This window comes from Salmo trutta, chromosome 34 (genome assembly GCF_901001165.1).
Source record: "Salmo trutta chromosome 34, fSalTru1.1, whole genome shotgun sequence".
In the NCBI taxonomy this organism is placed as follows: Eukaryota; Metazoa; Chordata; class Actinopteri; order Salmoniformes; family Salmonidae; genus Salmo; species Salmo trutta.
This window is the reverse complement of record NC_042990.1, coordinates 9,604,624-9,632,058: the sequence shown is the minus strand read 5'-3', so window position 1 is coordinate 9,632,058 and position 27,435 is coordinate 9,604,624. Positions and strand designations below refer to the sequence as shown.

Sequence of the window (27,435 nt, the reverse complement as noted above, 5' to 3'; positions counted from 1 at the left end):
GTAGATGCTGAAATATGCTCCTAGGCTGTACAGTACAGTGTCTCTACATACATGTAGATTGTGACACAGAAGTTACATGCAGTCATGTGGAGGAGTTGCCATGTGACGTCTTTTTTTCATCCTCTCTTTTTCGAGTTATGCTTATTGTGGGATGTCAGTGACTATGCTCATTATTATTATGGGATGTTGGGTGGGGGTGAGTGTTCCCATAGTAACGTTGGTTGCTAGGGTGGCACGGAGGAATGGGGAAGAGACTCCATGTGAGGGAGGAGGGGGGTGGATTATTATGGTCTGCATGTTGCAAGGTAACTATGCAGAGTGGGGGAGGGGTGTGTGTGTGTGTGTGTGTGTGTGTGTGTGGGGGGGGGGGGGTTATTATGGGATGTCTGCCCCCTGATCTCTTTGTGTGTGTGTGCGCGGGTGTTTAATGCGAGAGAGGGAGACGGCGACGTCGTGTGCATCGCCAGGCAACATAAGACAAATACTGCATTTTAATTATTGGAACTAACGTTTGCTTGCTATTGTAACCCAAAAAGAAAAACTGTTGAAAGAAAGGCAAACATCCCCTTTCGTTGTTTCTGTTTTCAAACAGTGGAACCATTCAACTTGTGAGTAACGTTACTGTAGTTTGTTTATAATTGTATTTGTGATATTAGACCATTCATTAAACAATTGAAATTCGTCATTTATTGATATGTTTTGGGATAAATGTGTGACTCGTTTCTGAACCTAGCCGGTGATTGAGCTGGAGTTAGCGGGCTAGCTAACCAAGTGCGGGACGGAAAACTAGTAGCACGACGATGGCATGTCTAATGGCTAACTAGCTAGCTATAATGTAGCGAGACTACGCATAGATTGAAAGGCTGATAATCTTGAGTAGCCTAGTATTGTCTAAAACAATTGACATCAGAAATTATTTTAACTACATAAGAGGCAATTCATGTATTTATATTGTTCAATGCACGACATCAGTTCTGAATATTCACTTCTGTTTTCTTGTTTTTTTTAAATTTCCACCTCCTTGCCGACCTGTCCTCCCCGACTCCACGCTCGACCTGGACGGACTCAATACTGGGACAGGACTCTGGAGGCAACACGGATTTAAACTTTTTTTTAGTTAGCTAACTACATTTTAAAGTTAGCTAGCATTATGTCTGGAAGCGAGGACGATAGGGATGATTTTGGAGCCCCAGAGGACCGGTCTCTAATACAAGGTAGGACCACTTCAACACATGTGTTTATTGCAACGAAATTAATTTATACAAATGTTATATACTTTATGTAAATAACGCGAGTTAATCGTAAAACTGAGCCAAAGATGCCATGTATGGCTTTGTACTGAGTAAAGAACTTTAAGGTGACGTGAATTTGAATCTATGGATAACTAGCTAACATACAGTAGGTTGTTAGTTGATACTGGTTGTGGTTAGTTAACTTGGCAGGTTGTGGTAAGCTAGTTAAGCAAGCAGAATCAGTGTTTACGGTTAGTTGGTCAACAAGTTATGGAAAAGTTAACTAGCTAGCTAAGTAGTTGCTGGAACAGTGGACACCAGCCTCTAAGTGGTGATAGTTGACTGACTACTGTAGCTATCTGGCAGAAGCTAACACGTTATCCTAGCTTGCGTGTGCTAACAATGCTAGTTAACGTTTTTGTTTCAGTTTTTATTGCAAGCCGTTTAAATGTAAGTTTGCTAAACGGACAGTTGTTTTTCCATACCGAAGCAATTTACAGAACTTCAACTTTTGGCTACACAAATCATGCCGACCCACCGGCATATTCTTGCGGCCTAGCAAATGTTACCGGTATTTTTACGTGCCGATGACAAGATGGAGCCAGCCAGTTAGCTTGAAAGATGGCAGATGACGACGGTGACTTTCTCCTCCTATCATCGGGTGCGTGGTAGAAACAAATGCAGTCATTCACTCTATCTGTACATTTTGTGGACCGTGTCACAGAATTGTACTTATATAACGTAGATGGCTACCTTAGCTGGCGAAGGACAATAAAACCGTTAGGCTAGCTGGCTACTTTGTTTACACAACAGGTTCGGATATGACGGCATTGCATATTCCATTAGAATCCTCCGTGGGGAAGTTAAGGCCATGGAATTTTCCGATTTTCGACATAGCAGGCGGATAGTCGTTAGTAATTATTATTTATTTTTCAAACCTCTCACATGTGAAAATCATTGACCATATATAATCCTACTCGAATCCAGATAATGACTTGGAAGAGCCATCTTTTCCAATTTGTTTGTGGGACATCAAATTCTACAATTGGGCTAACTGGACTCAACCATAACCCAGATAATGATGACATGGCATTCAGGTGTCATTTAATTAGACACCCAGCACCCCTCATTTTGACTTACAGACAGCTTATCACATGTCGGGCCATGGCTACTTGGTGCTGATTGCAATGCCTACAGCCATTTGCTTACATCTACCATGAGCAATTACATAATAGGCCTTGGAACCCGATTCCATAGGACTTTGCAGCTACCAAGGTTGCAAGGATATTCAATTGACATTCTTCGTTACAGCTATTATTAAGCTGTGTCTCTGACCTCATTGCAGATGAGGAAGAGGAGATGTCAGAGAGTGAGGCCCCGAAGGTGAAGAAGAAGAAGGCCAAGAAGAGCCGGGAGAACAAAAGCAGCAAGAGGCGGACCTCTCGCAGAGAGGTAGGCTACAGTGACATGACCACGTCTCTAATCTTATCTGTACGTTCTTTGGACGCACCATGTTCCGTTTGTCTGCCAGTGGAGGGACCCGCCACCTGTCGGAAGACAACGGGCTTACTCATACCCCCCCCCCCCCCCCCATGTGTCCTCTCCAGGATGTGCCTATGAGCTCCCCCGAGCCCATGGAGACCCCCGAGGTGGACAGGGACGAGGAGCGAGCGGCGCCCCGCTCGGACAGCGAGGGCAGCGACTACAACCCAGGGAAGAAGAAGAAGAAGAACAGGGGGAGCACCTCCAAGGAGAAGAAGAGGAGCAGCACCAGCACTGACAGAAACGGTGGAGGAAAGGACAAGAGGAAGGACCCTGAACCTGAGGAAGAGGAGGATGAGGACGATGACGATGATAGCTTGGTGAGTTTTTAGTTCGAGGATGGAAGGATGGAGAGAGTTGGGGGGGGGGGGCATTAAAGTTGACTAAATAATGTCATGCTGTTAATTGAATTGTCATTATGCAACTAAAACTCAGAGCTTCATAGAAAGTGATTGAATAAGCTACCTGTAATGTCTAGATGTAGATAAGTTATCAATACTACCATGCTGAGTTGACTACCACTAGGGTGACTGGTAGTGGTAAGTGCACTTATGCAAGGACATACTGTCACCGTGGCAACACCGAACTACCTGACATTGGCCCTTTTTAAGGCAAGCACTTGCCACATGGTATAACTGCATGCGGCTTAAAATAGCCGATGGTGGGAGGAAAGTGTTTTGTCCAAAGCCGTGCGAGTGTTAACAAAGACCTAGTAGCTATTGAACACAATGGCAACACTCAGAGGGCAAGAAATAGTCCCACCACAATAGGCCAGTCAGTAAGGAAAAGACAGAAAAGAACCACGTTCAAGCAAACGTTCATGTTGAATTGTCTCATCTAGGAGCCTAAGACGTCGTCCCAGCTCCTGGATGACTGGGGAATGGAGGACATTGACCACGTCTTCAGCGACGAGGACTACCGCTCCCTCACCAACTACAAAGCCTTCAGCCAATATGTCCGGTAATGAGATTGTCCTTGTCAATGCTTGCTGCATGAATTGTATTTTAAGCTTTCTCTTTCTTACCCCCACTCATTTGCTGTTCAACTTTTTGCTCTCTCAGATATTTGGTCTCCTTTCTCCCCCTGATCTTGCCTACCGTTTCACTCTTTTACATATTTAATGTTTTTTGTCCTCATTACTCACCATCCACCCCCATCTCTACATCAGACCACTCATTGCGGCCAAGAACCCCAAGATCGCCGTGTCCAAGATGATGATGGTACTGGGTGCCAAGTGGCGTGAGTTCAGCACCAACAATCCCCTGAGAGGCTCCGCCGCCGCCACTGCCGCCCTGGCCGCCGCCAATGTGTCTGCCGCCGTGGAGAGCATGGTGGCGGAGGTCGCTCCCGCCCCGGTCGCCGAGCCCCAGCCACCGGTCGCCCCGCCTCTGAAAAAGGCCAAGACCAAAGAGGGCAAAGGTCCTAATGCTCGTAAGAAGTCCAGGCCCACCCCCAAGCCTGCAGAGAAGAAGAAAGTGGCTACAAAAAAGGTAGCGCCGCTCAAGATCAAACTAGGAGGCTTCAACAGCAAGAGGAAACGCTCCTCGGTAAGTGCTTGGAACATCGAGTCGCAATAAAAATCACAGTATCGCAATGCATCTAGAATTGTGAGAATCGCAATCCATATCGTATCAGGGCGTAAGTATCGTGATCATAGCGTATCGTGAGGCCCCTGGCAGTTCCCGGCCCCACTGTTTAGTCACCTCTCTCGCTCACTTTGACTTCGTTGTTGATGACAAAATGTTTTTATCATTTGGCATAGAGGCCTTCCGACCTAGACACATTTCTCCTTAAAACGAAGTTCCTAACCATTCTCTCTCTGGTTGTTCCTATCAGAGTGAAGAGGATGAGCCTGACGTGGAGAGTGACTTTGACGACGCCAGCATGAACAGCGTGTCCGTGTCAGACGGCTCCAACAGCCGCAGCAGCCGCTCCAAGAAGCCCAAGAGCAAGCCCAAGAAGAAGAAGGGTCTGTACTCTGCAGGTGTGTGTGTGTGTGTGTGTGTGTCTCTCTTCCATGGCTCTGGTACATATCTCAACCGCAAGAAGTTGTGTGTCATCCATGGCTGTGATGCCGTATGTCTCAAACCCAATAAAAAGTGGTCTTGAGTTGCTAAACTCCACAGCTGTAGTTTGGATGTGTATGCATGTCCAATTAGCTATGACTCAGCCAGTACCACTCAGTCTTACTGAGTCACTAGAAGATTATACGTTTTCAGCAGGGCAGCATCCAGCATGTTCTGCCTTAAAAAATGTTTTGGGGATTGTCACACACTTTGACGTATTCAGTAGACAAACTCTTCTGTCAGAGTATCGATACATATCGCCCAGGAGTTTGAAATGCTTCTAGATTGCATCTGAATGACTCCACCTACACGGTAAAAGGGAGCGACGAACAGCCATGTCCATTCCCTAACGTTTCATTCTACAGCACTTTTATAAAATACATTCTGATTGATTAAAATGTGTGTTCCTCACAATATGTAACCACTAAAGTGTTATAGCCTCGCTGGTATTTCATTAGGGTTCTCGTCAAACAACAAAAATAATGTTGAAAATGCATACCTTTTTTGGGGGGGGGGGGTTGTTCAGGAAATGTACCGTATCTAGTTTGAATTGCTCTCACCCACTTCTGTCCTTTTGTTCCTTCCCTCCAGTCGAGGAGGACGGTGACGGCTATGAGACGGACCACCAGGACTACTGTGAGGTGTGCCAGCAGGGAGGGGAGATCATTCTGTGCGACACCTGTCCCAGGGCCTACCACATGGTGTGTCTGGACCCCGACATGGAGAACGCCCCAGAGGGCACCTGGAGCTGCCCACACTGCGTGAGTGACACCTTCCTTAGTTAATGAATGGCTCTGTGGAGTAAGTGACCGGGCAATATGGTACTGGTCAGCCAACCAGAATGATCAATCGGAGTGACAACAAAATACAGAGGAATCTGGTTGAGGGTAATGAGGAGCTATTGATAGCTAGCTGGTAGTACTGTGGGATATGCTGGTACTGTTAGCTCTCAAATTGCTCAAGTGCGTAACCATCTTTGCTTCCCTACCAGTCAAACAGTTAACCCTTTCCCGTTGCTCAACTACCATTCACATGAACCCCTTCCCTCTCCCATCCACAGGAGAAGGAGGGCAAACAGTGGGAGGCGCGGGAGGAGGGCTCAGAAGAGGAGGAGGAGGAGGTGGAGGCCGAGCCGGAGGAGGACGACCACCACATGGAGTTCTGCAGGGTGTGTAAGGACGGTGGCGAGCTGCTCTGCTGCGACTCCTGTCCCTCCTCCTACCACATCCACTGTCTCAACCCGCCCCTGCCTGAGATCCCCAACGGAGAGTGGATCTGCCCACGCTGCACTGTGAGTGAACCATGAGTAAATCAATGGGGTGGGACCCGCAGGGTGATTGACACGGGGCACAGCCAGTTACACAGGGTACAGTGAATTCTACTTCCCAAATTGAAACCTAGCCCCCTAGGGTAGTGTATTGGGAAAACAAAACGACTAAATGTAACATTACCTAGCTTATCTGTAGACAAGGAGTTTTCACCATGTCGTTATGATCAGTTTGTCCTGAAAAGCGAGCGGGTTTTACAAACATTTGACCTATTCACTGACACTTTCCTCCTCTCCTCAGTGTCCACCCATGAAGGGCAAGGTGCAGAAGATTCTGACGTGGCGCTGGGGCGACCCCCCTCCGCCCACGCCCATCCCCCGCCCCCCAGACCTCCCGGCTGACCAGCCTGACCCCGCCCCTCTGGCCGGGCGCCCTGAGAGGGAGTTCTTCGCCAAGTGGAGCAACATGTCCTACTGGCACTGCTCCTGGGTGTCTGAGCTGCAGGTATGTACACACACAGGTATGCAGACTTAAGCTCGGCCGCCACGTTGCAGGCAATCGCACTCATACACACCTACCCTCATTTTGAGTTGTCGCGCATTTTATTTTTGCTTTTCACAGGCGCCGGCGCACACTGAAACAAACACAAACAGAAACAAAAACCGTTCAGACACTTTCTTTCTCACTGAAATGGATTAGAGAACTTTTCCCTGTCTCCAGTTGGAGCTGCACTGTCAGGTGATGTTCAGGAACTACCAGAGGAAGAACGACATGGACGAGCCTCCTTCAATAGACTTTGGCGAGGGCGACGAGGAAAAGAGCACGAAGAGGAAGGCCAAGGACCCGCTCTACGCCAAGATGGAGGAGAAGTACTACCGCTTCGGCATCAAGATCGCCTGGATGATGATCCACCGCATCCTCAACCACAGGTCAGGACGAGACTCCCGGACTGGCTGCTAAATGGGATTCAAATGTATTTTTAGTCTCATTGAGAGTTAACATTTCCAAAATAGCAGCAGAGTTTGAGTTGCAAGGCCAGACACATAGTCGTACACTTTGTAGATGGGTGTCTGATCAGGATTTTCCCTTCAATGGAAAGGAGAACTCACGCACACTTGATGAAATATGCATGTTTTGTTTGTCAGGTAAAAGGTTTCTCCTTGTGGTGCAAATGGTGCAATAATTTTAACCAATCAGTTGCAGATACCTTTGGTCATGTAGTGTATGTGGACACCTGCTTGTTGAACATCTCATTCCAAAATCATGGGCATTAATATGGAGTTGGTGCCCACTTTGCTGCGATAACAGCCTCCACTGTTCTGGGAAGGCTTTCCACTAGATGTTGGAACATTGCTGCGAGGACTTGCTTCCATTCAGCCACAAGGCATTAGTGAGGTCGGGCACTGATGTTGGGCGATTAGGCCTGGCTCGCAGTCGCCTGGCTCGCAGTCGCCTGGCTCGCAGTCGCCTGGCTCGCAGTCGCCGCAGTCGCCGTTCCAAAGGTGTTTGATGGGGCTAAGGTTGGGGCTCTGTGCAGGCCACAAAGTTGGAAGCACTGAATCGCTCTGTGCAGGCCATTGTCATGCTCAAACAGGTAATGGCCTGCCACAAAGTTGGAATTACCGAATCGTCTAGAATGTCATTGTATGCTGTAGCGTTAAGATTTCCCTTCACTGGAACTAAGGGGTCTAGCTCGAACCATGATAAACAGTCCCAGACCATTATTCCTCCTCTACCAAACTTTACAGTTGGCACTATGCATTGGAGCAGGTAGTGTTCTCCTGGCATCCGCCAAACCTGTGATTTATCACACCAGGGAATGCGTTTCCACTGCTCCAGTGTACAATGGCAGCGAGCGTTACACCACTGACGCTTGACATTGCGCATGGTGATCTTAGGTTTGTGTGCGGCTGCTCGGCCATTGAAACCCATTTCATGAAGCTCCCGACAAACAGCCTCTTGTGCTGACGTTGCTTTCAGAGGCAGTTTGGAACTTGGTAGTGAGTATTGCAACCGAGGACAGACGATTTTTATGCGCTTTAGTGCTTGTAAGTCCCGTTCTGTGAGCTTGTGTGGCCTACCACTTAGCGGCAGAGCCGTTGTTGATCCTAGACGTTTCCACTTCACAATAACAGCACTTACAGTTGACTAGGGCAGGTCTAGCAGGGTAGAGATTTGACAAACTGACTTGTTGGAAAGGTGGCATCCTTTGACGGTGCCACGTTGAAAGTCACTGAACTCTTCAGTAAGGTCTTTCTACTGCCAATGTCTGTCTATGGAGATTGCATGGCGGTGTGCTCTTTTTTTTTTTTATACATCTTTCCGCAACGGGTGTGGCTGAAATAGCCGGATCCACTAATTTGAAGGGATGTCCACATACTTTTGTGTATGTATGTGCGTGCATGCCTACTGGATTTAATTGGCAACGTTGCTAACCAAGTTTTGTCTGTTGGTGAGCTGCAGTCAGGACAAGAAGAATAACGTACACTACCTCATCAAGTGGAAAGACCTAGCCTACGACCAGGCCACCTGGGAGGCTGAGGACATGGACATCCCAGAGTTTGACGTCTTCAGACAGCAGTACTGGAACCACAGGTCACTAATGCATTATCGCCACCTTCTCTACATTGTGTAGGTGGAACGGAGGAGGAGTTTCTTCTTTGTCTGTTTCCGAGGGTAACGATGTTCTCTCTCTCGTCTGTTTCAGGGAGCTGATGATGGGCGATGAGGGTAAACCAGGGAAGAAGATCAAGGTGAAAGGCAAGACGAAGAGGATGGACCGGCCTCCTGAGAATCCTGTCGTTGATGTAAGTGTTGGCTGTTGTCATTTTTATTGGATTGGCGACACGGCTTGCCTTTTTATCAGAGATATGGTTTCTCGTGATTTATCAGGTATTCCCGATCGTCATAAATTGCTCCGTATCTTACCGTTAAAATGGACTTTTAGCATCTCTTTTTCTGCAGCTTTATGTTATATCAATCACATGATAAATCCCTTATGGTGCATATTTCCTGCTGAGTGGTGTGTCTTGACATCAACAGTAACTCACTGTTCTTCTCGATCTCCCCCCTCTTCAGCCCACCATCAAGTTTGAGCGGCAGCCTGATTACCTGGACAGTACGGGGGGCAACCTGCACCCCTACCAGCTGGAGGGGCTCAACTGGCTGCGTTTCTCCTGGGCACAGGGCACAGACACTATCCTGGCTGACGAGATGGGACTGGGCAAGACTGTGCAGACTGCCGTGTTCCTCTACTCACTCTACAAAGAGGTGTGTGTGTGTGTGTATGTGGGTCTTTCTGTTTACTAGGGTACCAGGGAGGATTTCCTGTGCTGGTTAACTTGTTACAGCTGTTGACAAGTCATTGATAAAAGTCTGCCAATTTTTTTTCACGTCATTACATTAAGATATAAGGGGGAATCATGACTATATTCAGTAAAATTCCTGAGTTGCTTTAATCCCTATTTTTAACCCTTTATCGTGGTTGCTGTCTTGACGGATTTGTCCAAAATCATGACATAAAACATCACTTTTCTGTCCTTCCATTTACTTATAGCATACACTACAGGGCCTGAAGTATATGGACACCCCTTCAAATGAGTGGATTTGGCTATTTCAGCCACACCTCTTGCTTACAGGTGTATAGAATCGAGCACACAGCCATGCAATCTCATAGACAAACATAGGCAGTAAAATGGCCCTTACTGAAGAGCTCAGTGACTTTCAACATGGCATCGTCATAGGATGCCACCTTTCCAACAAGTCAGTTCGTCACATTTCTTCCCTGTTAGAGCTGCCCCGGTCAACTGTAAACATCTAGGAGCAACATTTTATCTTTCTTTTATTGAACCTTTTATTTAACTAGGCAAGTCGTGTAAGAACAAATTCGTATTTACAATGACTGCCAAACCCGGACAACACTGGGCCCTAATGGCACTCCCAATTACGGCCGGATGTGGTGATGTGATGTGATGCAACAACGGCTCAGCCGTGAAGTGATGGGCCACACAAGCTCACAGAACGGGACTGCCCAGTGCTGAAGCGCGTAACAATCGTCTGTCCTCTGGTGGCAACACTCCCTACCGAGTTCCAAACTGCCTCTGGAAACCACGTCAGCACACAAACTGTTCCTCGGGAGCTTCATGAAATGGGTTTCCATGGCTGAGCAGCCGCACACAAGCCAAAGCTCACCATGCGCAATGCCAAGCGTCGGCTGGAATGGTGTAAAGCGCACCACTATTGGACTCTGGAGCAGTGGAAACTCGTTCTCTGGAGTGAGGAATCATGCTTCACCATTTGGCAGTCATAAGGACGAATCTGGGTTTTGCGGATGCCAGGAGAACACTACCTGCCCCAATGTATAGTGCCTACTGTAAAGTTTGGTGGAGGAGAAATAATGGTCTGGGGCTGTTTTTCATGCTTTGGGCTAGATCCCTTAGTTCCAGTGAAGAGAAATCTTAACGCTACAGCATACACTGACATTCTAGACAATTTGGTGATTCCAACTTTGTGGCAACAGTTTGGGGAAGGCCCTTTCCTGTTTCAGCATGACAATGGCCTGCACAGAGCCCTGACCTCGACCCCATCGAACACTTTTGGGATGATTTGGAACGCCGACTGCGAGCCAGGCCTAATCGCCCGACCTCACTAATGCTCTTGTGGCTGAATGGAAGCAAGTCCCCGCAGCAATGTTCCAACATCTAATGGTAAGCCTTCCCAGAAGAGTGGAGGCTGTTTATAGCAGCAAAGTGGGGGACCAACCCCGTATTACTGCCCATGATTTTGGAATTAGATGTTTGACGAGCAGGTGTCCACATACTATTGGCCATGTAGTGAATATTGAACATTAATCAGTATATTAGGCCCTACAATTTACAATTGTGTAAACTATTGAGGTCCTTAAATTACAATGAAATGCTTGAAGAAGTCCTTGAATTTGACTTGCCAATGTCGGTATGAGCCTTGCTTAAAGGATGTATAGGCCTATGTTGTTGCGTAGGTGGAGTTATGGGCCAATTTGCATATATTTTTCTAAGTACACACGTGGAACTGCATACATTTATTTATTTGTGTTTCATACCATTTTGAAATGTTAATCCCAATATCACACATTGGCCCCATTTTATTTATAGAAAGACGCTTGTTCAACTATAGTTTTTTACACTTTACTTGTTGATAAATGTCATTGTTTTACTTTTTTTATAAAAAAAATGTATAAGGCCAAATGGTGGCGTGGTAGCTGTTATTTCAACAGGAAGTGATCAGAAATGCCAACTAGGCATCCCTTTAGATCAATACCAACCAGCCCAGCCAGTTTGTATAATATGTCAGGCGAAATCTGATGACATATAGCTTGAGCTTTGTGTCAACACTCTTTGGGGGTGATCACATGGAGACTACTAAAAAACCCGTGTGGCTCAGTTAGTAGAGCATGGTGTTTGCAACACCAGGGTTGTGGGTTCGATTCCCACGGGAGACCAGTACGGGGGAAAAAATGTATGAAATGTATGCATTCACTACTGTAAGTCGCTCTGGATAAGAGCGTCTGCTAAATGACTAAAATGTAAATGTAAAATGTGCTGCCACCTATTGATCGGAGTGTAGAATGCAATGTCTTTTGACGACACGATATTTTAACATTAGAATGATAGAAATATAAATGCTACATGAGAAATTATATATTTTTATTAAGTTAAATTAGCTGTGGTTCAGTTAGTAGGGCATGGTACTTGCAACACCAACGGTAGTGGGTTTGATTCCCGCTTGGGCCACCCATACAAATGATCTTATTTTAATGAACTTTTTTCTTTCCCCCTTTATAGGGTCACTCCAAGGGCCCGTTCCTGGTGAGCGCCCCCCTGTCTACCATCATTAACTGGGAGAGAGAGTTTGAGATGTGGGCCCCGGACATGTACGTGGTGACCTACGTAGGAGACAAGGACAGCAGAGCCGTCATCAGAGAGAACGAGTTCTCCTTCGAGAACAACGCCATCCGCGGAGGCAAGAGGGCTTCTAAGATGAAGGTGAGAATTACGGGGGGAAATGTGTTTTAAAAAGAACCGATGAAATGGAACTGTTTATCAACAAAGGAAATGTATTTTATTTTTTTCAATATATCACTCCTTCAATGCTATGCTGGTGTGTGTCACGTTTTTAACCGTTCCCCGTCGTGGCCTTGTAGAAAGACTCATCGGTGAAGTTCCATGTGCTGCTGACGTCCTATGAGTTGATCACCATTGACATGGCCATCCTAGGTTCCATAGATTGGGCCTGTCTCGTGGTCGATGAGGCCCACAGGCTCAAAAACAACCAGTCCAAGGTGAGAGATTAGAGTTGAGTGTTTAAAGGACTTGTGTTATGGAGGTAGTTTACCTGTTATGTGCAACATATTCCCTTATTCAGGATAAAGATCAATTTGGAAGTATAAGGGCAATGAGGCACCTCAAATTCTATTTCTCATTAGTTGGATACCTTCATTGTACAATGAAACTCCACCTAAACTGGTATGGCTGAAAGTACCATTGACAAATACAGAAGTGTTGCATTTCTAGTTGAATAATACTCTGTTTTCTCTCTCCTCCAGTTCTTCAGAGTGCTGAACAACTATCCTCTCCAGCACAAGCTGCTATTGACCGGTACACCTCTACAGAACAACCTGGAAGAGTTGTTCCACCTCCTCAACTTCCTCACGCCAGAGAGATTCAGGTGTGTGTGTGTGTACACACATTCTGACCACATCACTTTCCGCACTTTCCCACTCAATCCCAACGACCACTTCACATCACCTGTATCACACCCCACTCATCTTAGACCAGTTATTATAGAGTTTACCGTTACTTACTTCCCTGCAACTTCCTCTCTCTGTGTAGTAACCTGGAGGGTTTCCTGGAAGAGTTTGCTGACATCGCCAAAGAGGACCAGATCAAGAAGCTGCATGACATGCTGGGACCCCACATGCTCAGGAGACTGAAGGCTGATGTCTTCAAACACATGCCCTCCAAGACGGAGCTCATCGTCAGGGTGGAGCTCAGCCCCATGCAGAAGTGAGTGAAAGTGCATGGAGGGATAGGGTGTGGTGAAGGGGTACATTTTGAATAGTGGTGACCCAGTTGTATGTGCTGTTTAACTTGGCTAAAAGGGTGACGTGATCAAATATAAAGTTAGAATGATTAGTCATCGTCCATAGACTTTTACTTAAACACAGTCTTCCCTTGGGATACTCAACTCACTAGAACTTTACAATATAATTGGACTGTGGAAGTGGTATTAAATGTGGATTTTCTTTTTTTTTTCTTTTTTTAGGAAGTACTACAAATTCATCCTCACCCGTAACTTTGAGGCTCTGAACACGCGCAGTGGTGGAAATCAAGTATCCCTGCTCAACGTGGTGATGGACCTCAAGAAGTGCTGCAATCACCCCTACCTCTTCCCTGTGGCTGCCATGGTATGACCCACTTATAATACATTTGAATGGGAATGGACCATGCTATTGTGATGGCTAAGTGGGGTAGTGGTGCATTCATTTTGTACAGTCTATTTTATACAGTCTTAGATACTATTTGCGTCAAGCATTTTCATGATATGCATTATAACTTTTGTAGTATTTTCCTGTAAGGTTCTATATAGCTGACTCTTGATTGCCCCCCCCCCCCCCCCCCCAAACAGGAAGCCCCAAAGATGCCCAATGGGATGTACGACGGTAGCGCCCTCACTAAGTCTGCCGGGAAACTGACGCTAATGCAGAAGATGATGAGGAAGCTGAAAGACGGAGGGCACAGAGTACTCATCTTCTCTCAGGTTAGTTAACCAACACTCACACACATTATCAATATTTGATTTGAGTCCATCACATTACATCAAGAAGGATTCAAACATTTCAAAGGTCTTGGATACAAAAAGCACACACCTCACATGGACACTGCTTACTCATGTAGATTGTTTTTCCATTTGTGCATGAGCTTTATTTGTTTACTCACCGCCTGTTCACTCCCTCTGTCGTAGATGACCAAGATGCTTGACCTGCTGGAGGACTTCCTGGAGAACGAGGGCTACAAGTACGAGCGTATCGACGGCAGCATCACCGGGGGCATGAGACAGGAGGCCATCGACAGATTCAATGGTGAGGCTCACCCCACACTGACTTCCTCATTCACTCTCTAACTAGATCACTGTGTATACTGCAATTTCAGAGTGACTATTATATCGTTGTAGTCTTCAGATTTAAATTAGGTGTGTATATATCCTATCATTGTTTAATATCAAGAGGGATTTATGTACAGTACCAGTCAAAATGTGGACACGCCTACTCATTTAAGGGTTTTTCTTTAGGTTGACTATTTTCTACATTGTAGAATGATAGTGAAGACATTAAAATTATGAAAAAATGCATTTGGAATCTTGTAGTTAACCAAAAAAGGGTTAAACAAATCAAAATATGTTATTTTAGATTCTTCAAAGTAGCCACCCTTTTCCCTTGATGACAGCTTTGCACACTCAACCAGCTTCATGAGGTAGTCACCTGGAATGCTTTTTCAACACTCTTGAAGGAGTTCCCACATATGCTGAGCACTTGTTGGCTGTTTTTCCTTCACGCTGCAGTCCAACTCATCCCAAATCACCTCATTTGGGTTGAGGTCGGGTGAGGCCAGGTCATCTGATGTAGCACTCCATCACTTTACTTGGTAAAATAGCCCTTACACAGCCTGGAGGTGTGTTGGGTCATTGTCCTGTTGAAAAACAAATGATAGTCCCACTAAGTGCAAACCAGATGGAATGGTGTATCACTGCAGAATGCTGTCGTAGCCATGCTGGTTAAGTGTGCCTTGAATTCTAAATAAATCACCAGTGTCACCAGAAATGCACCATCACACCTCTTCCTCCGTGCTTCACAGTGGGAACCACACATGCGGAGATCATCCGTTCACCTACTCTGTATCTCACAAAGACATGGCAGTTGGAACCCAAAATCTCAAATTTGGACTCATCAGACCAAAGGACAGATTTCCACCGGTCTAATGTCCATTGCTCATGTGTCATAGTCCAAGCACGTCTCTTCTTATTATTGGTGTCCTTTAGTAGTGGTTTCTTTGCAGTAATTTGCAGTCTTCCTTTCCTGTGGCGGTCCTCATGAGAGCCAGTTTCATCATAGCACTTGATCGTTTTTGCTACTGCACTTGAAGAAACTTTCAAAGTTCCTGAAATGTTTCGGATAGACTAACCTTCATGTCTTAAAGTAATGATGGACTGTTGTTACTCTTTGCTTATTTGAGCTGTTCTTGCCATAATATGGACATGGGTCTTTTACCAAATAGGGTTATCTTCTGTATCTTCTGGCTCCTTGTGTTTTTTTCATCGTTTTGATGTCTTCACTATTATTCTACAATGTAGAAAATAGTAAAAATAAAGAAAAACCCTTGAATGAGTAGGTGTGTCCAAACCTTTGACTGATACTGTGTATTTGAAATGTTTATTTTTATCAAATGAAATGCCATTTATGGTGAAACATTTGAATGAACTAGTCTGTAGGACGATCAGGCTAATCCTGTTCTTATAGTAAGCTATTTTACATTCATCAGCCTTATGTTTTCTGAAGCTCCTGATAGTTCTTTATTTCAGTTGTGCGGGAATAGACAACCCAGATGGCCAAATTTGCCGCTGTCTGATATCAACGTAGGGTTATCTAAAGTAGTGTTTTATTCTTGTGGGGTTTTTTGTTGAAATCGAGCTTGTTTTACCACGCAGGTGCATGCAATCTCAAATTAATTTCGTTTTAAGAATACCAGCGATAAAACAGGGCTCCAAAGAAGTTCTGAGTCTTTGTTGCAATAGTTTTTGGGGGAATTTGTTATCATCCCTGACTGTCTAGCTTTGGTTAGTTCTCCAATGTGATATTAATACCAAATTATATAGGTCCATTTATCTTTTTTACACAGTTTATCGGGTTTTAAGAGATGGAATTCTCAGTAGGTGGAAACGGCGCCACGTTGCTTGTTTGAATTTAGGCGGGCCAGAAAAAACAGAATAATCCCTTGAAAGTGAATGATTATAGAGAGAAAGCAAGTGATTGATGTAAATATAGATCGTTATTGATGTAGAAAGTGATAGATGTATAGTGATTTGGTCTGAGTGGTTGATCTGATTGTTCCTTAGCTCCTGGAGCGCTGCAGTTTGCCTTCCTGCTGTCGACGAGAGCTGGAGGTCTGGGCATCAACCTGGCCACCGCCGACACTGTCATCATCTACGACTCTGACTGGAACCCTCACAACGACATCCAGGTAACACACTTGGAACCATCACACACAGGCCCAATCCCAAGTCAAGCCCAATGATCTTTGAGAATTTGATTAGTAGAAGTACTATGGTGAACCTTCCACCTAGCCTGTCAGAGGGCAAGGTGGAGCTATTACCATATTGCTTACGCCTGTCGAATCCAATCAGATCTCCACAAGTGCTTATGGATCAGTTTATGATTGGGCCATTCACCATCTCCTTGTTCTCTATTATATCAACTTTTATTAAGGTGGTTGCAAGGACGAGAGGTTCATACTGTTTGTCTCTGCCTCTTCCTCATCTCAGGCGTTCAGCAGAGCTCACCGTATCGGACAGAACAAGAAGGTGATGATCTACCGCTTCGTCACAAAGGCCTCTGTGGAGGAGAGGATCACTCAGGTAAAGAGGCCGTCCCCTCTCCTGCAACATCACAATGACCTCTTCACAACGCAACACAGCTGTCTGTATCATAGAATTGCTACCTTGTTGTTGGATCCAATGAATGTCGTGTGTGTGTGTGTGTGTGGAAGCGAGCTTCGTCAGTCGTCAGCGGTACTCATTTCAGTTCCTTGGCCTATACTGGCAGGAAGAAAGTCAATGCAGACATAGAAACGTCCCACGTTCCCTCCCTCTCCAGGTTGCCAAGAAGAAGATGATGTTGACCCACCTGGTGGTGCGTCCTGGTCTGGGCTCCAAGACGGGCTCCATGTCCAAACAGGAGCTGGACGACATCCTCAAGTTTGGCACGGAGGAGTTGTTCAAGGACGAGCTTGGAAAGGGGGACAAAGAAGGTAAAAGGAACTAAACAGCTCCTGCTGTTGTAAACGTGGATGGGGAGGGTGGATGGGTAGGTGGAAGGATGGAGTGGATAGTTGTTCATCTGTCAAATCACTTTTCAGTTGTCTTGAAAGGGAGCAATGAAATGTTGTCTTATTGTATATTTTTTTTATTTTATTTTTTTACCTGCCCACAGCAGGTTACTGGAAGCGTGTTGCAGGTGAACAGAAAACGAGCAAATGCCAGCAGATACGAACAGTCAAATAAGATGATAGTTTGTTGGTTATTACTTATTAGGTGAAATTATCAACATTTTGGGTAAACCGATGTCTAGAACAGATTTAGTTCAAGATAAGGTTATGACAATGTTTATAACACGTTCTGATAATGTTTGGACCATGTTCTGAAAATGTTTAATGTCCCCCAGGTGAGAACAAGGAGGAGGACAGCCAGGTGATCCACTACGATGACATGGCGGTGGACAGACTTCTGGACAGGAACCAGGAGTCCGAAACCCCGGAGGAAACGGAGATCGGGAGCATGAACGAGTACCTGGGCTCCTTCAAGGTGGCCCAGTACGTGGTCAAGGACGAGGAGGAGGCGGTAAGTTGTGTTTGTTTTGGGTCAAAAACACCATTTAGCAGACACTTTGACCCAAAGTGACGTTTTATATTTTTAGAAGGGTGACTCCAAGTGGCCTTGTTGTAGCCCAGACGTTGTGTGTGTGTGTGTGTGTAACTGACGTCTCATTTGAGACATGCACACTAGATCAATGACTCTCCTTTTGCCCCTCTCTCTCTCCTTTTCCTCCCTCCCTCTCTCTCGCCGCCCCCCCCCCCCCAGGAGGAGGAAGTACAGAGAGAGATCATCAAGCAGGAGGAGAGTGTCGACCCAGACTACTGGGAGAAGCTGCTCAGGCACCACTATGAGCAGCAGCAGGAGGACCTGGCCCGCAACCTGGGCAAGGGCAAGCGCATCCGCAAGCAGGTCAACTACAACGACGGCTCCCAGGAGGACCGAGGTAGTAGACGGGGTAACAACAACAAGCGCCAATGCCATTACTTACTTACGTGTATGTGTGTGTGTGTGTGAGAGAGAGAGTGGTGGGAGTGAGTTTCACCAGTGAAGTCTTAGTAACTGAGTGGTGTCGGGTGTTTGTGCTGGTTTGATTACTCCTCACCTGCATGAGGCATGCCTCTTCAGTTGTGGTGGCAATTTGAATTTTCCTTCCATTTGCATTACCTCTTCAGAAAGCCTGGTAAAACTTCCGACATGCTCGGATCTTCTATTCCCAGCAACAATCCAAACTATTCAGAATTACATTAACGTGAGCAGATATCTGTTCCAAGTCCTTGTTAGTTTTATGTTGGAATGGCAGCTTTCCTTGTTAACTTTTGACGCCTGAATACAATGCATTGCGATGGCGAACTACACTACCCACAATGCACTGCACAGCCACCATGATCTCAGGCCCCTCACCAAGAGGATGAAAATGCCAGCACCCGCCCCTGTAAAATGTGGCACTCTTTAATCCTAGTACCCTAAGAGATTTGAAGAATGAGTTAGCGTGTGTGACTGAATCGCGGTTGTTTTGTACCCCTTCACTGTTTTGAGTCGGGAAACAGTGCATCTCTCTTCGGCTCCTAACTGTACACATACTAGCTTAAACAATGTCCCACGTGGTTTGAGTCAGCTACTCACACTCGGGCACTGCTTGTGGACAAGTTGACACATCACCCCCATATCTGTGGCGTTGGTTTCCTTCTAGCGCTCTGTGCTTGGTCTGGTTGTCAACCTTTTACTCAAAGTCCACTTCCTTGTAGAATCTTCTCCCCCCCTCTTTTAAATGTTCATGTTTTAATAAGTTCAGAGAAGTTTCTGGACTGTGTACTGAAATTGCGCCCCGTGTCTTCTGTCTCCAAGCAGATTGGCAGGATGACCAATCGGACAACAACTCGGACTACTCTGTGGCCTCCGAGGAGGGTGACGAGGACTTTGATGAGCGGGCAGAAGGTAAGCGAAAGTGTGTGTGGACAGATGGTGTCTCTGTCGGTGGTGTTTACAAGAGTGGGTGTGTGTGTGTTTTTTGTATGTGGTTTGTGAAGCTTAAGAGAATAACTTTTCGTGTTTTTCCTTTTTCTGGCGGTGCAGCCAACTCTCGCAGACCCAACAGGAAAGGCATGCGGGGCGACAGGGACAAGCCACTGCCCCCCCTGCTGGCCAGAGTGGGAGGCAACATTGAGGTCAGCTTTCAATGTCCATCGATCACTGCACTCTGAACCAATGCTCTGCATGATCCTGAATGTGTTTGCAATTTAGCTTATCTACAGATGGGCCAACCCACCACTTGTCTTTTGGCATTCAATTGGCTTGTACAGAAATAAAGGTCAGGGGTCAATATGTGGACTACCTGTTAACTCAACACTAACCCTGCCTCTCTGGTGTTCAGGTGTTGGGCTTCAACGTTCGCCAGAGGAAGGCCTTCCTGAATGCAGTGATGCGTTATGGGATGCCTCCTCAGGACGCCTTCACCACCCAGTGGCTGGTCAGAGACCTGCGCGGGAAATCTGAGAAGGAGTTCAAGTGAGTAACTAACATGTTATAGTATAAATCCAAAATAGTAATGCCTTGATATTGGTTGAATTTGTCCTCTATATTTTGTTTAACATCGGCTCCTCTCTCCCTCGCAGGGCGTACGTCTCCCTCTTCATGAGGCACCTGTGCGAGCCCGGCGCCGACGGAGCGGAGACCTTCGCCGACGGCGTCCCCCGCGAGGGGTTGTCGCGGCAACACGTACTCACCCGCATCGGTGTGATGTCGCTGATCCGCAAGAAGGTAAAGCCCAGTTCCTGGTTTGGGATAGTTGGGAGGAATTCAACTCAACCGTCACACGCTAAAGTGTGAGTGTAGCTCGTCCTGACCGTGTTTTCCACCAGGTCCAGGAGTTCGAGCACGTCAACGGCCAGTGGTCCATGCCCTGGATGATGGAGCTGGAGGAGAGTAAAAAGGCTGCGGCCGCTGCAGCTGGAGCCCGCCCCGACTCCCCAGGGAAGACCCCCTCCACGGGCACGCCTGCAGACACGCAGCCCAACACACCCGCCACAGGTACAGACCACTACGCCCTCTTCCACAACCCTCTCCCCGGTCCTTGCTCTTCCTGCATTTCCGTCTTTCCCTGCTGTAGTGACCTATGGTCTGTAACCCAAAATCTCTGCAAGTACGTCCCGCGTCTTGCAGAGTGTAGACCCTCTCCTGCGACGATGCTTTTAACCCCTGTTCCCCTCTGTGTGCTCGCCCTCCCCAGCCCCCAAAACTCCCTCCACTGGCACACCCGCAGACACACAACCCAACACGCCTGCCCCAGGTAAACCAACTCTGTCCCCCTCTCCCCCCTGTCTACCTCCACACCCTCTCACTGTTCCAGGACTCTTGACATGCAGGGTCAAACACCGACTCAAGTTCTGCTGCTGCTGGTTATAGTGAAACCACCCTAGAAAAAAAGAGGTGCTTGGGTGTGTAAAATGTGTGACTGTCAATCAGTGCTTGGAGATGTGGAAGGTGGATTAAGAGCTGATGTCCTGTTGGTTTAGCAGACGATCCTTCGAAGACTGAGGACGCCGCGAAGGATGGCGAGAAAGAGGAGAAGAAAGATGGCGAGGTGGAGAAGGAGGAGTCCAGAAAGACGGAAGACCCAGAGGTAAAGAATGATACACTTGATCTACATTGGTCAACAGACTAGAATAAGCCCCTGGCTAACCAAAGCCAACCAATTTATCATACTTCTACATGGGGTATAGATACCACAGTATATATCATTGTTGTGAAGTTTGAGATGGAGCTCCTTGTCCAGAATAGTTCGTTTTAGTAAGTTTAAACGCCTGTGCTGTTCTCTGTGCTTCTGGTTCTAAGGAATGTTCCTCTCTTTCAGGTAAATGCGATCCCCGATAAAGATGAGAAGACTCCTTCCCCTGAACCGAAAGAGAAAGATGAAGAAGAGCCCATGGAAACAGACAAGCCTACCAATGGAGAGGCGGAAAAGGAGAAGGACGGCGAGACTGCAGAGAAGCCTACTCAGGGAGGAGAGGAGACCAAGTCTCCAGCAGCAGAGGCCAAGATGGACGTGTCCGAGGTCAAATCGGAAGACTCCGAGGCCAAAGGTGATGTCGTAATAGAGTACTATTTTTCCACAGTACCACTTCTATTGCATTCTGTTAGACACTCGTTTGATGTTTGCTAATGTTCTCCCTCTTTTTCTCTCCATCCCTCTGGATTTGCAGCAGAAGAGAAGACGGAGAAGATGGATACCACTCCTGCCTCAGAGGAAAAGAAAGGTAGCTCCTCTCGCCATCATTCTCTCATTTTGCACTCGTCAATCAGCAAACTGCAGAAAAGGACATACTGTTGGTCCCGTGCTTTGTGTCGGTCCACGTTTCTTCTTCACTCCGTTCTCTCACTCACCCCATTTTCAACCTCGTTCTGTCTGCAGAGCAAAAGGAGGAGAAGGATGGCGTGAAGGCGGAGGAGCTGGCCAAGCTGCAGAACGGGGACAGTGTGAAGGAGGGAGCGGCGGCCAGAGTCAGTGAGGAGAAGAAGAAAGCCAAGACGAGATTCATGTTCAACATCGCCGACGGAGGATTCACAGGTAAGAGAACTGGAGTGTCAAGAGGGAAAGCATACCACAAACGCATGCGCAGATCTCCACACGTTCTCAGTCGGAGTTTTGGTTGGTTTCATACATGGTTAAGCGCTACTCTTGGACTAAATAGCGTTTTCAATGGTCTCAATTTCAACAAGTCTCAATTGTTACTTCAGGGAATCACTTTTTTTTTCTCCCCCCTACAGAGCTGCACTCCTTGTGGCAGAACGAGGAGAGGGCCGCCACCGTCACCAAGAAGACCAACGAGATCTGGCACCGTCGCCATGACTACTGGCTTCTGGCTGGCATCATACAGTATCCTTTTATACCACTGTTGACAAACTATGCTGCCCACCGTGGCTCTTTGCAAACAAACATCAGTGATTTACGGTCCTATTTTTCTCTTCAAAATGTAACCGGTGCTACGCTCATTGGAAAATTGCCTGTAGCAGGAAAAAGTACAATCTCAACAGATCTAATAACTATGGCCAGCTTCAAGTTTTGGTTAATGGTCACATACATTAGGCCAATATTGGGTCATACCGCAAGCAGTGGGGCAAGTCTGTTTTTGTTTTTCCCTTGACTCTGGCGCCCCCTAGACACGGCTACGCGCGTTGGCAGGACATCCAGAACGATGTGAAGTACGCTATCCTCAACGAGCCCTTCAAGGCTGAGATGAACCGAGGCAACTTCCTGGAGATAAAAAACAAGTTTCTGGCCAGGAGGTTCAAGGTATAAAGGCCTTTATTAACCCCTTATTAGCCATGATCATTTATAAGCCACCTCTTTTTATACACCCCCCCCCCAGGCCTGTTTGTCAGCAGTTCTCATTTTCACTCTTCTCGCGTAAAGGTTTGTTGTGCTCCATGTACACGCTGTGCATTTTGTATTACTGTATTCTCATCCACTCCTGTGCTTCTCCATCTCCTCTCATCCCTCCTCCCCCTAGCTGCTGGAGCAGGCCCTGGTGATCGAGGAGCAGCTGCGCCGGGCAGCCTACCTCAACATGTCGGAGGACCCTTCCCACCCCTCCATGGCCCTCAACACGCGATTCAGCGAGGTGGAGTGTCTGGCCGAGTCCCACCAACACCTCAGCAAGGAGTCCATGTCGGGGAACAAGCCCGCCAACGCCGTCCTGCACAAAGGTAAGCTAGCCAGCTGGCACTCGCCAAGTACGCCCGGTTCGAGTTCATAAGGGCACACTGTAGATTTTTTTTTTTGTCTGACCGTTTTGTGCCTACTGAACGTGACCCTGTGCAAAGGAATAGGAAGAATAGTGTCTCTGCTGACAAACAGACCATAATACATTTATCAACCTAACCTAAAGTACCTTGAGGCTTAGTTGAAGATTTGTAAAGTTAATAATAGATGTATTTTATACAGCGCTTTTCATTCCAAGTAAGAAAGGAAGTATCTTAACAGGAGGGAGCATAATGGAGAGTCAGGCAGGGAGGTAGAGATATCATTCATCGGCCACCTCGTCTTCCATAGTCACAGTTCCTCCTCCGTAGATAGGCTGGATCGTCCACTACTGAAATGTAGCACCCACCTGGGTGACGCTTCGGCCACTAAGACCATCACACCTCAGCAGTGGTCCAGAAAAGCCCCCTACAAAGCGAGCTTCTGCATCTCCGCACACCGCTGTCCACTTGCCTCTAGGAACTGGGGCAGGAGGCAAAAAGCCAATGTTGATCTGGTGTTGCCGAGTCATTCAAATTATACTACAAGATAGCTAGCTAGTTAGCCAAGCCAAATATAAACTGACTTGCCATAATCAGTCCTGCATTTCCGCAGGTCACCACCAGATATTACAGTTATCTATAAACATTCTACATTCTATAAACCTCTACAGTCCTGATCGGCACAGCAGAAGATGATGCGTCCAAGCTTGAAACCACGGCCCTTTATTTATACAGTACCAGTCAAAAGTTTGGACACACCTACTCATTCAAGGGTTTTTCTGAATTGTTCTATTTTCAACAATTTAGAATAATAGTGAAGACATCAACTACAAAATAGCGCACATGGAATCATGTAGTAACCAAAAATGTGTTAAAGAAATCTAAATATATTTTCTTCAAAGTAGCCACACTTTGCCTTGATGACCGCTTTGCACACTTGGAATTCTCTCAACCAACTTCACCTGGAATGCTTTTCCAACAGTCTTGAAGGAGTTCCCATACGCTGAGCACTTGTTGGCTACTTTTCCTTCACTCTGCAGTCCAACTCATCCCAAACCATCTCAATTGGGTTGAGGTTGGGTGATTGTGGAGGCCAGGTCATCTGATGCAGCACTCCATCACTGTCATTGTTGGTAAAATAGCCCTTAAACAGCCTGGAGGTGTGTTCTTGGTCATTGTCCTGTTGAAAAACAAATGATGGTCCCACTAAGCGCAAACCAGATGGGATAGTGTATCGCTGCAGAATGCTGTGGTAGCCATGCTGGTTAAGTGTGCCTTGAATTCTAAATAAATCAGTGTCACCAGCAAAGCACCATTACACCACCACCTCCATGCTTCACGGTGGGAACCACACATGCAGAGATCATCCGTTCACCTACTCTGTGTCTCACAAAGACGCGACAATTGGAACCAAAAATCTTAAATTTGGACTCATCAGACCAAAGGAAAGATTTCCAACGGTCTAATGTCCATTGCGCATGTTTCTTGGCCCAAGCAAGTCTCTTCTTCTTATTGGTGTCATTTAGTAGTGGTTTCTTTGCAGCAATTCGACCATGAAGGCCTGATTTCACTCAGTCTCTTCTGAACAGTTGATGTTGAGATGTGTCTGTTACTTGAACTCTGAAGCATTTATTAGGGCTGTAATTTCTGAGGCTGGTAACTCCTAATGAACTTATCCTCTGCAGCAGAGGTAACTCTGGGTCTTCCATTCCTGTGGCGGTCTTCATGAGAGCCAGTTTCATCCTAGGGCTTGATGGTTTTTGCTACTGCATTTGAAGAAACTTTCAATGTTCTTAATGTTTTGGATTGACTAACCTTCATGTCTTAAAGTAATGATGGACTGTTGTTTCTCTTTGCTTATTTGAGCTGTTCTTGCCATAATATGGACTTGGTATTTTACCAAATAGGGTTATCTTCTGTATACCACCCCTCTACCTTGTTACAACACAACTGATTGGCTCATGTGCATTAAGAAGGAAAGAAATTCCACAAATGTACTTTAAGAAGGTACACCTGTTAATTGAAAGGTATTCCTGGTGACAAAGCTGGTTGAGAGAATGAGTGTGCAAGAGTGTACAAAACTGTCACGGCAACGGGTGGCTAATTTGAGGAATCCAAAATTTATTTTGATTTTAACACATTTTTTGGTTTTTACATGATTCCGTATGTGTTATTTCCAAATTTTTAGGTCTTTATTCTACAATGTAGGGAAATTTTTTTTAAAGAAAAACCCTTGAATGAGTAGGTGTCCAAACTTTTGACTGGTATTATGTGTGCATTCATAAAGTAATCAGACCCCTTTTTCCACATTTTTATGTTATAGCCTTATTCTAAAATGTAGTAAATTAATTCCCCCCTCAATCTACACACAATACCGCATAATCACACAGCAAAAACAGGTTTTTAGAAATTTCTGGAAATGTATAATTTTTTTAAGAATCTCATTTACGTAAGTATTCAGACTCTTTACTCAGTACTTTGTTGAAGCACCTTTGGCAGCGTTTACAGCTTCGAGTCTTCTTGGGTATGACGCTACAAGCTTGGAACACCTGTATTTGGGGAGTTTCTCACATTCTTCTCTGCAGATCCTCTCTCAAGCTCTGTCAGGTTGGATGGGGAACGTCGCTGCACAGCTATTTTCAGGTCTCTCCAGTGATGTTCGATCGGGTTCAAGTCCGGGCTCTGGCTGGGCCACTCAAGGACATTTAGAGACTTGTCCTGAAGCCACGCCTGCATTGTCTTGGCTGTGTGCTTAGTGTCGTTGTCCTGGTGGGAGGTGAACCTTTGCCCCAGTCTGAGGTCCTGAGCGCTCTGGTGAAGGTTTTCATCAATGATCTCTCTGTACTTTGCTCTGTTCATCTTTCCCTTAATCCTGACTAGTCTCCCAGTCCCTGCCGCTGAAAAACATCCCCACAGCATGATGCTGTCACCACCATGCTTCACCGTAGGGTTGGTGCCAGGTTTCTTCTAGATGTGACCTTTGGCATTCAGGCCAAAGAGTTCAGTCTTGGTTTCATCAGACCAGAGAATCTGGTTTCTCATGGTCTGAGAGTCTTTAGGTGCCTTTTGGCAAACTCCAAGCGGGCTGTCATGTGCCTTTTATTAAGGAGTGGCTTCCGTCTGACCACTCTACCATAAAGGCCTGATTGGTGGAGTGCTGCAGAGATGGTTGTCCTTCTGGAAGATTCTCCCATTTCCACAGAGAAACTCTGGAGCCATGTCAGAGTGACCGTTGGGTTCTTGGTCACTGCCCTGACCAAGGCCCATCTCCCCCGATTGCTCAGTTTGGCCAGGCGACCAGCTCTAGGAAGAGTCATGTTGGTTCCAAACTTTTCCCATTTAAGAATGTTGGCGGCCACAGGGTTCTTGAGGACCTTCAATACTGCATACATTTTTTTGGGGTATCCTTCACCAGATCTGTGCCTTGACACAATCCTGTCGCGGATCTCTACGGACAATTCCTTCGACCTCATGGCTTGGTTTTTGCTCTGACATGCACTGTCAACTGTGGGACCTTTAAATAGATAGGTGTTGCCTTTCCAAATCATGTCCAGTCAATTGAATTTACCACAGGTGGACTCCAAGTTGTAGAAAACATCAAGGATGATCAATGGAAACAGGATGCACCTGAGCTCAATTTTGAGTCTCATAGCAAAGGGGGTCTGAATACTTATGTAAATAAGGTATTTCTGTGTGTATATATATATATATATATATATATGCAACAATTTCTAAACCTGTCTTTTGCTTTGTCATTATGGGGTATTGTGTGTAGATTGATGAGGAACATGAATCACTTTTAGAACAAGGCTGTAATGTAACAGCATTTGGAGAAAGTCAAGGCATCTGAATACTTTCTGAATACGCTGTATATATGTAAGTTGGCAAGCACTTCCAGGTTCTCATTCTCTCTTTCCCCCTTAGTGCTGAAACAGCTGGAGGAGCTGCTCAGTGACATGAAAGCAGACGTGACCCGTCTCCCGGCAACCATCGCCCGGATACCCCCGGTCGCAGTGAGACTCCAGATGTCCGAGAGGAACATCCTCAGCCGCCTGGCCAGCAGAGGCCCCGAACCACAGCCTCAACAACCGCAGGTAAGCACCCACCCCAATGACGGGTGTGTGAATGTTTTGTGCACAAGTCTTGTCACGTTTTGTAATGTGCTTGTTGCGTTCTTTCTCCTACAGCTGTCACAACAGTAGCCTGGCTTAGCCCCCTTGAACCTCACCACCTCTACATTCCTGATCGGCACAGCAGACGATGATGCGCCCAAGCTTGAAACCACGGCCCTTTATATAATATGGACTTGCAGCGTTCCTACAGGCTGACTCCTGGACACTGTGGAAATAATAGCTATTTTAATTTTTCCTTTTGTTTTGACTTTATTAATATTATTGATATAATGTTATTATGATTTTTTTGGGACCTAAATAAAAATGTAATAAAGGATGTTTGTTTTTTTTA

The 27,435-nt window shown here is 46.2% G+C and overlaps 1 protein-coding gene across 18 annotated transcripts; it reads left to right on the top strand.

Moving 5' to 3' along the window:
- Positions 1–285: 285 nt before the first annotated feature.
- On the top strand, positions 286–27,435 carry LOC115173514 (chromodomain-helicase-DNA-binding protein 4). Of its 18 annotated transcripts, none has more exons than XM_029731665.1 (42): positions 286–305; positions 1,081–1,214; positions 2,578–2,684; positions 2,840–3,094; positions 3,616–3,734; positions 3,943–4,321; positions 4,611–4,758; positions 5,432–5,601; positions 5,901–6,131; positions 6,409–6,612; positions 6,829–7,037; positions 8,572–8,703; positions 8,816–8,915; positions 9,187–9,378; positions 11,931–12,131; positions 12,290–12,427; positions 12,692–12,813; positions 12,978–13,151; positions 13,411–13,552; positions 13,774–13,905; positions 14,110–14,227; positions 16,258–16,382; positions 16,684–16,776; positions 17,015–17,168; positions 17,351–17,374; positions 17,582–17,757; positions 17,998–18,187; positions 19,078–19,167; positions 19,297–19,397; positions 19,604–19,737; positions 19,845–19,989; positions 20,091–20,259; positions 20,459–20,518; positions 20,745–20,851; positions 21,083–21,311; positions 21,432–21,485; positions 21,641–21,796; positions 21,997–22,105; positions 22,390–22,522; positions 22,740–22,935; positions 26,896–27,065; positions 27,159–27,435. In XM_029731665.1, exons 2-42 carry the CDS (start codon positions 1,151–1,153, stop codon positions 27,171–27,173), a joined length of 5,967 nt encoding a protein of 1,988 aa, XP_029587525.1. In that variant the 5' UTR covers positions 286–305; positions 1,081–1,150; the 3' UTR covers positions 27,174–27,435. The 18 variants fall into 18 exon arrangements, with proteins under 18 accessions (XP_029587525.1, XP_029587532.1, XP_029587533.1 ...); XM_029731672.1 differs by lacking the exon at positions 286–305 and adding an exon at positions 338–608 and having other exon boundaries at positions 4,611–4,743; XM_029731673.1 differs by lacking the exon at positions 286–305 and adding an exon at positions 338–608 and having other exon boundaries at positions 17,998–18,175; positions 19,306–19,397.

Coding starts and splice junctions, on each gene's coding strand:
- LOC115173514 (XM_029731665.1), top strand. CDS start 1,151: ATGTCTGGAAGCGAGGACGATAGGGATGATTTTGGAGCCCCAGAGGAC. Junction 1,215..2,577: donor GGACCGGTCTCTAATACAAG/GTAGGACCACTT, acceptor ACCTCATTGCAG/ATGAGGAAGAGGAGATGTCA. Junction 21,312..21,431: donor GGAAGACTCCGAGGCCAAAG/GTGATGTCGTAA, acceptor CTGGATTTGCAG/CAGAAGAGAAGACGGAGAAG.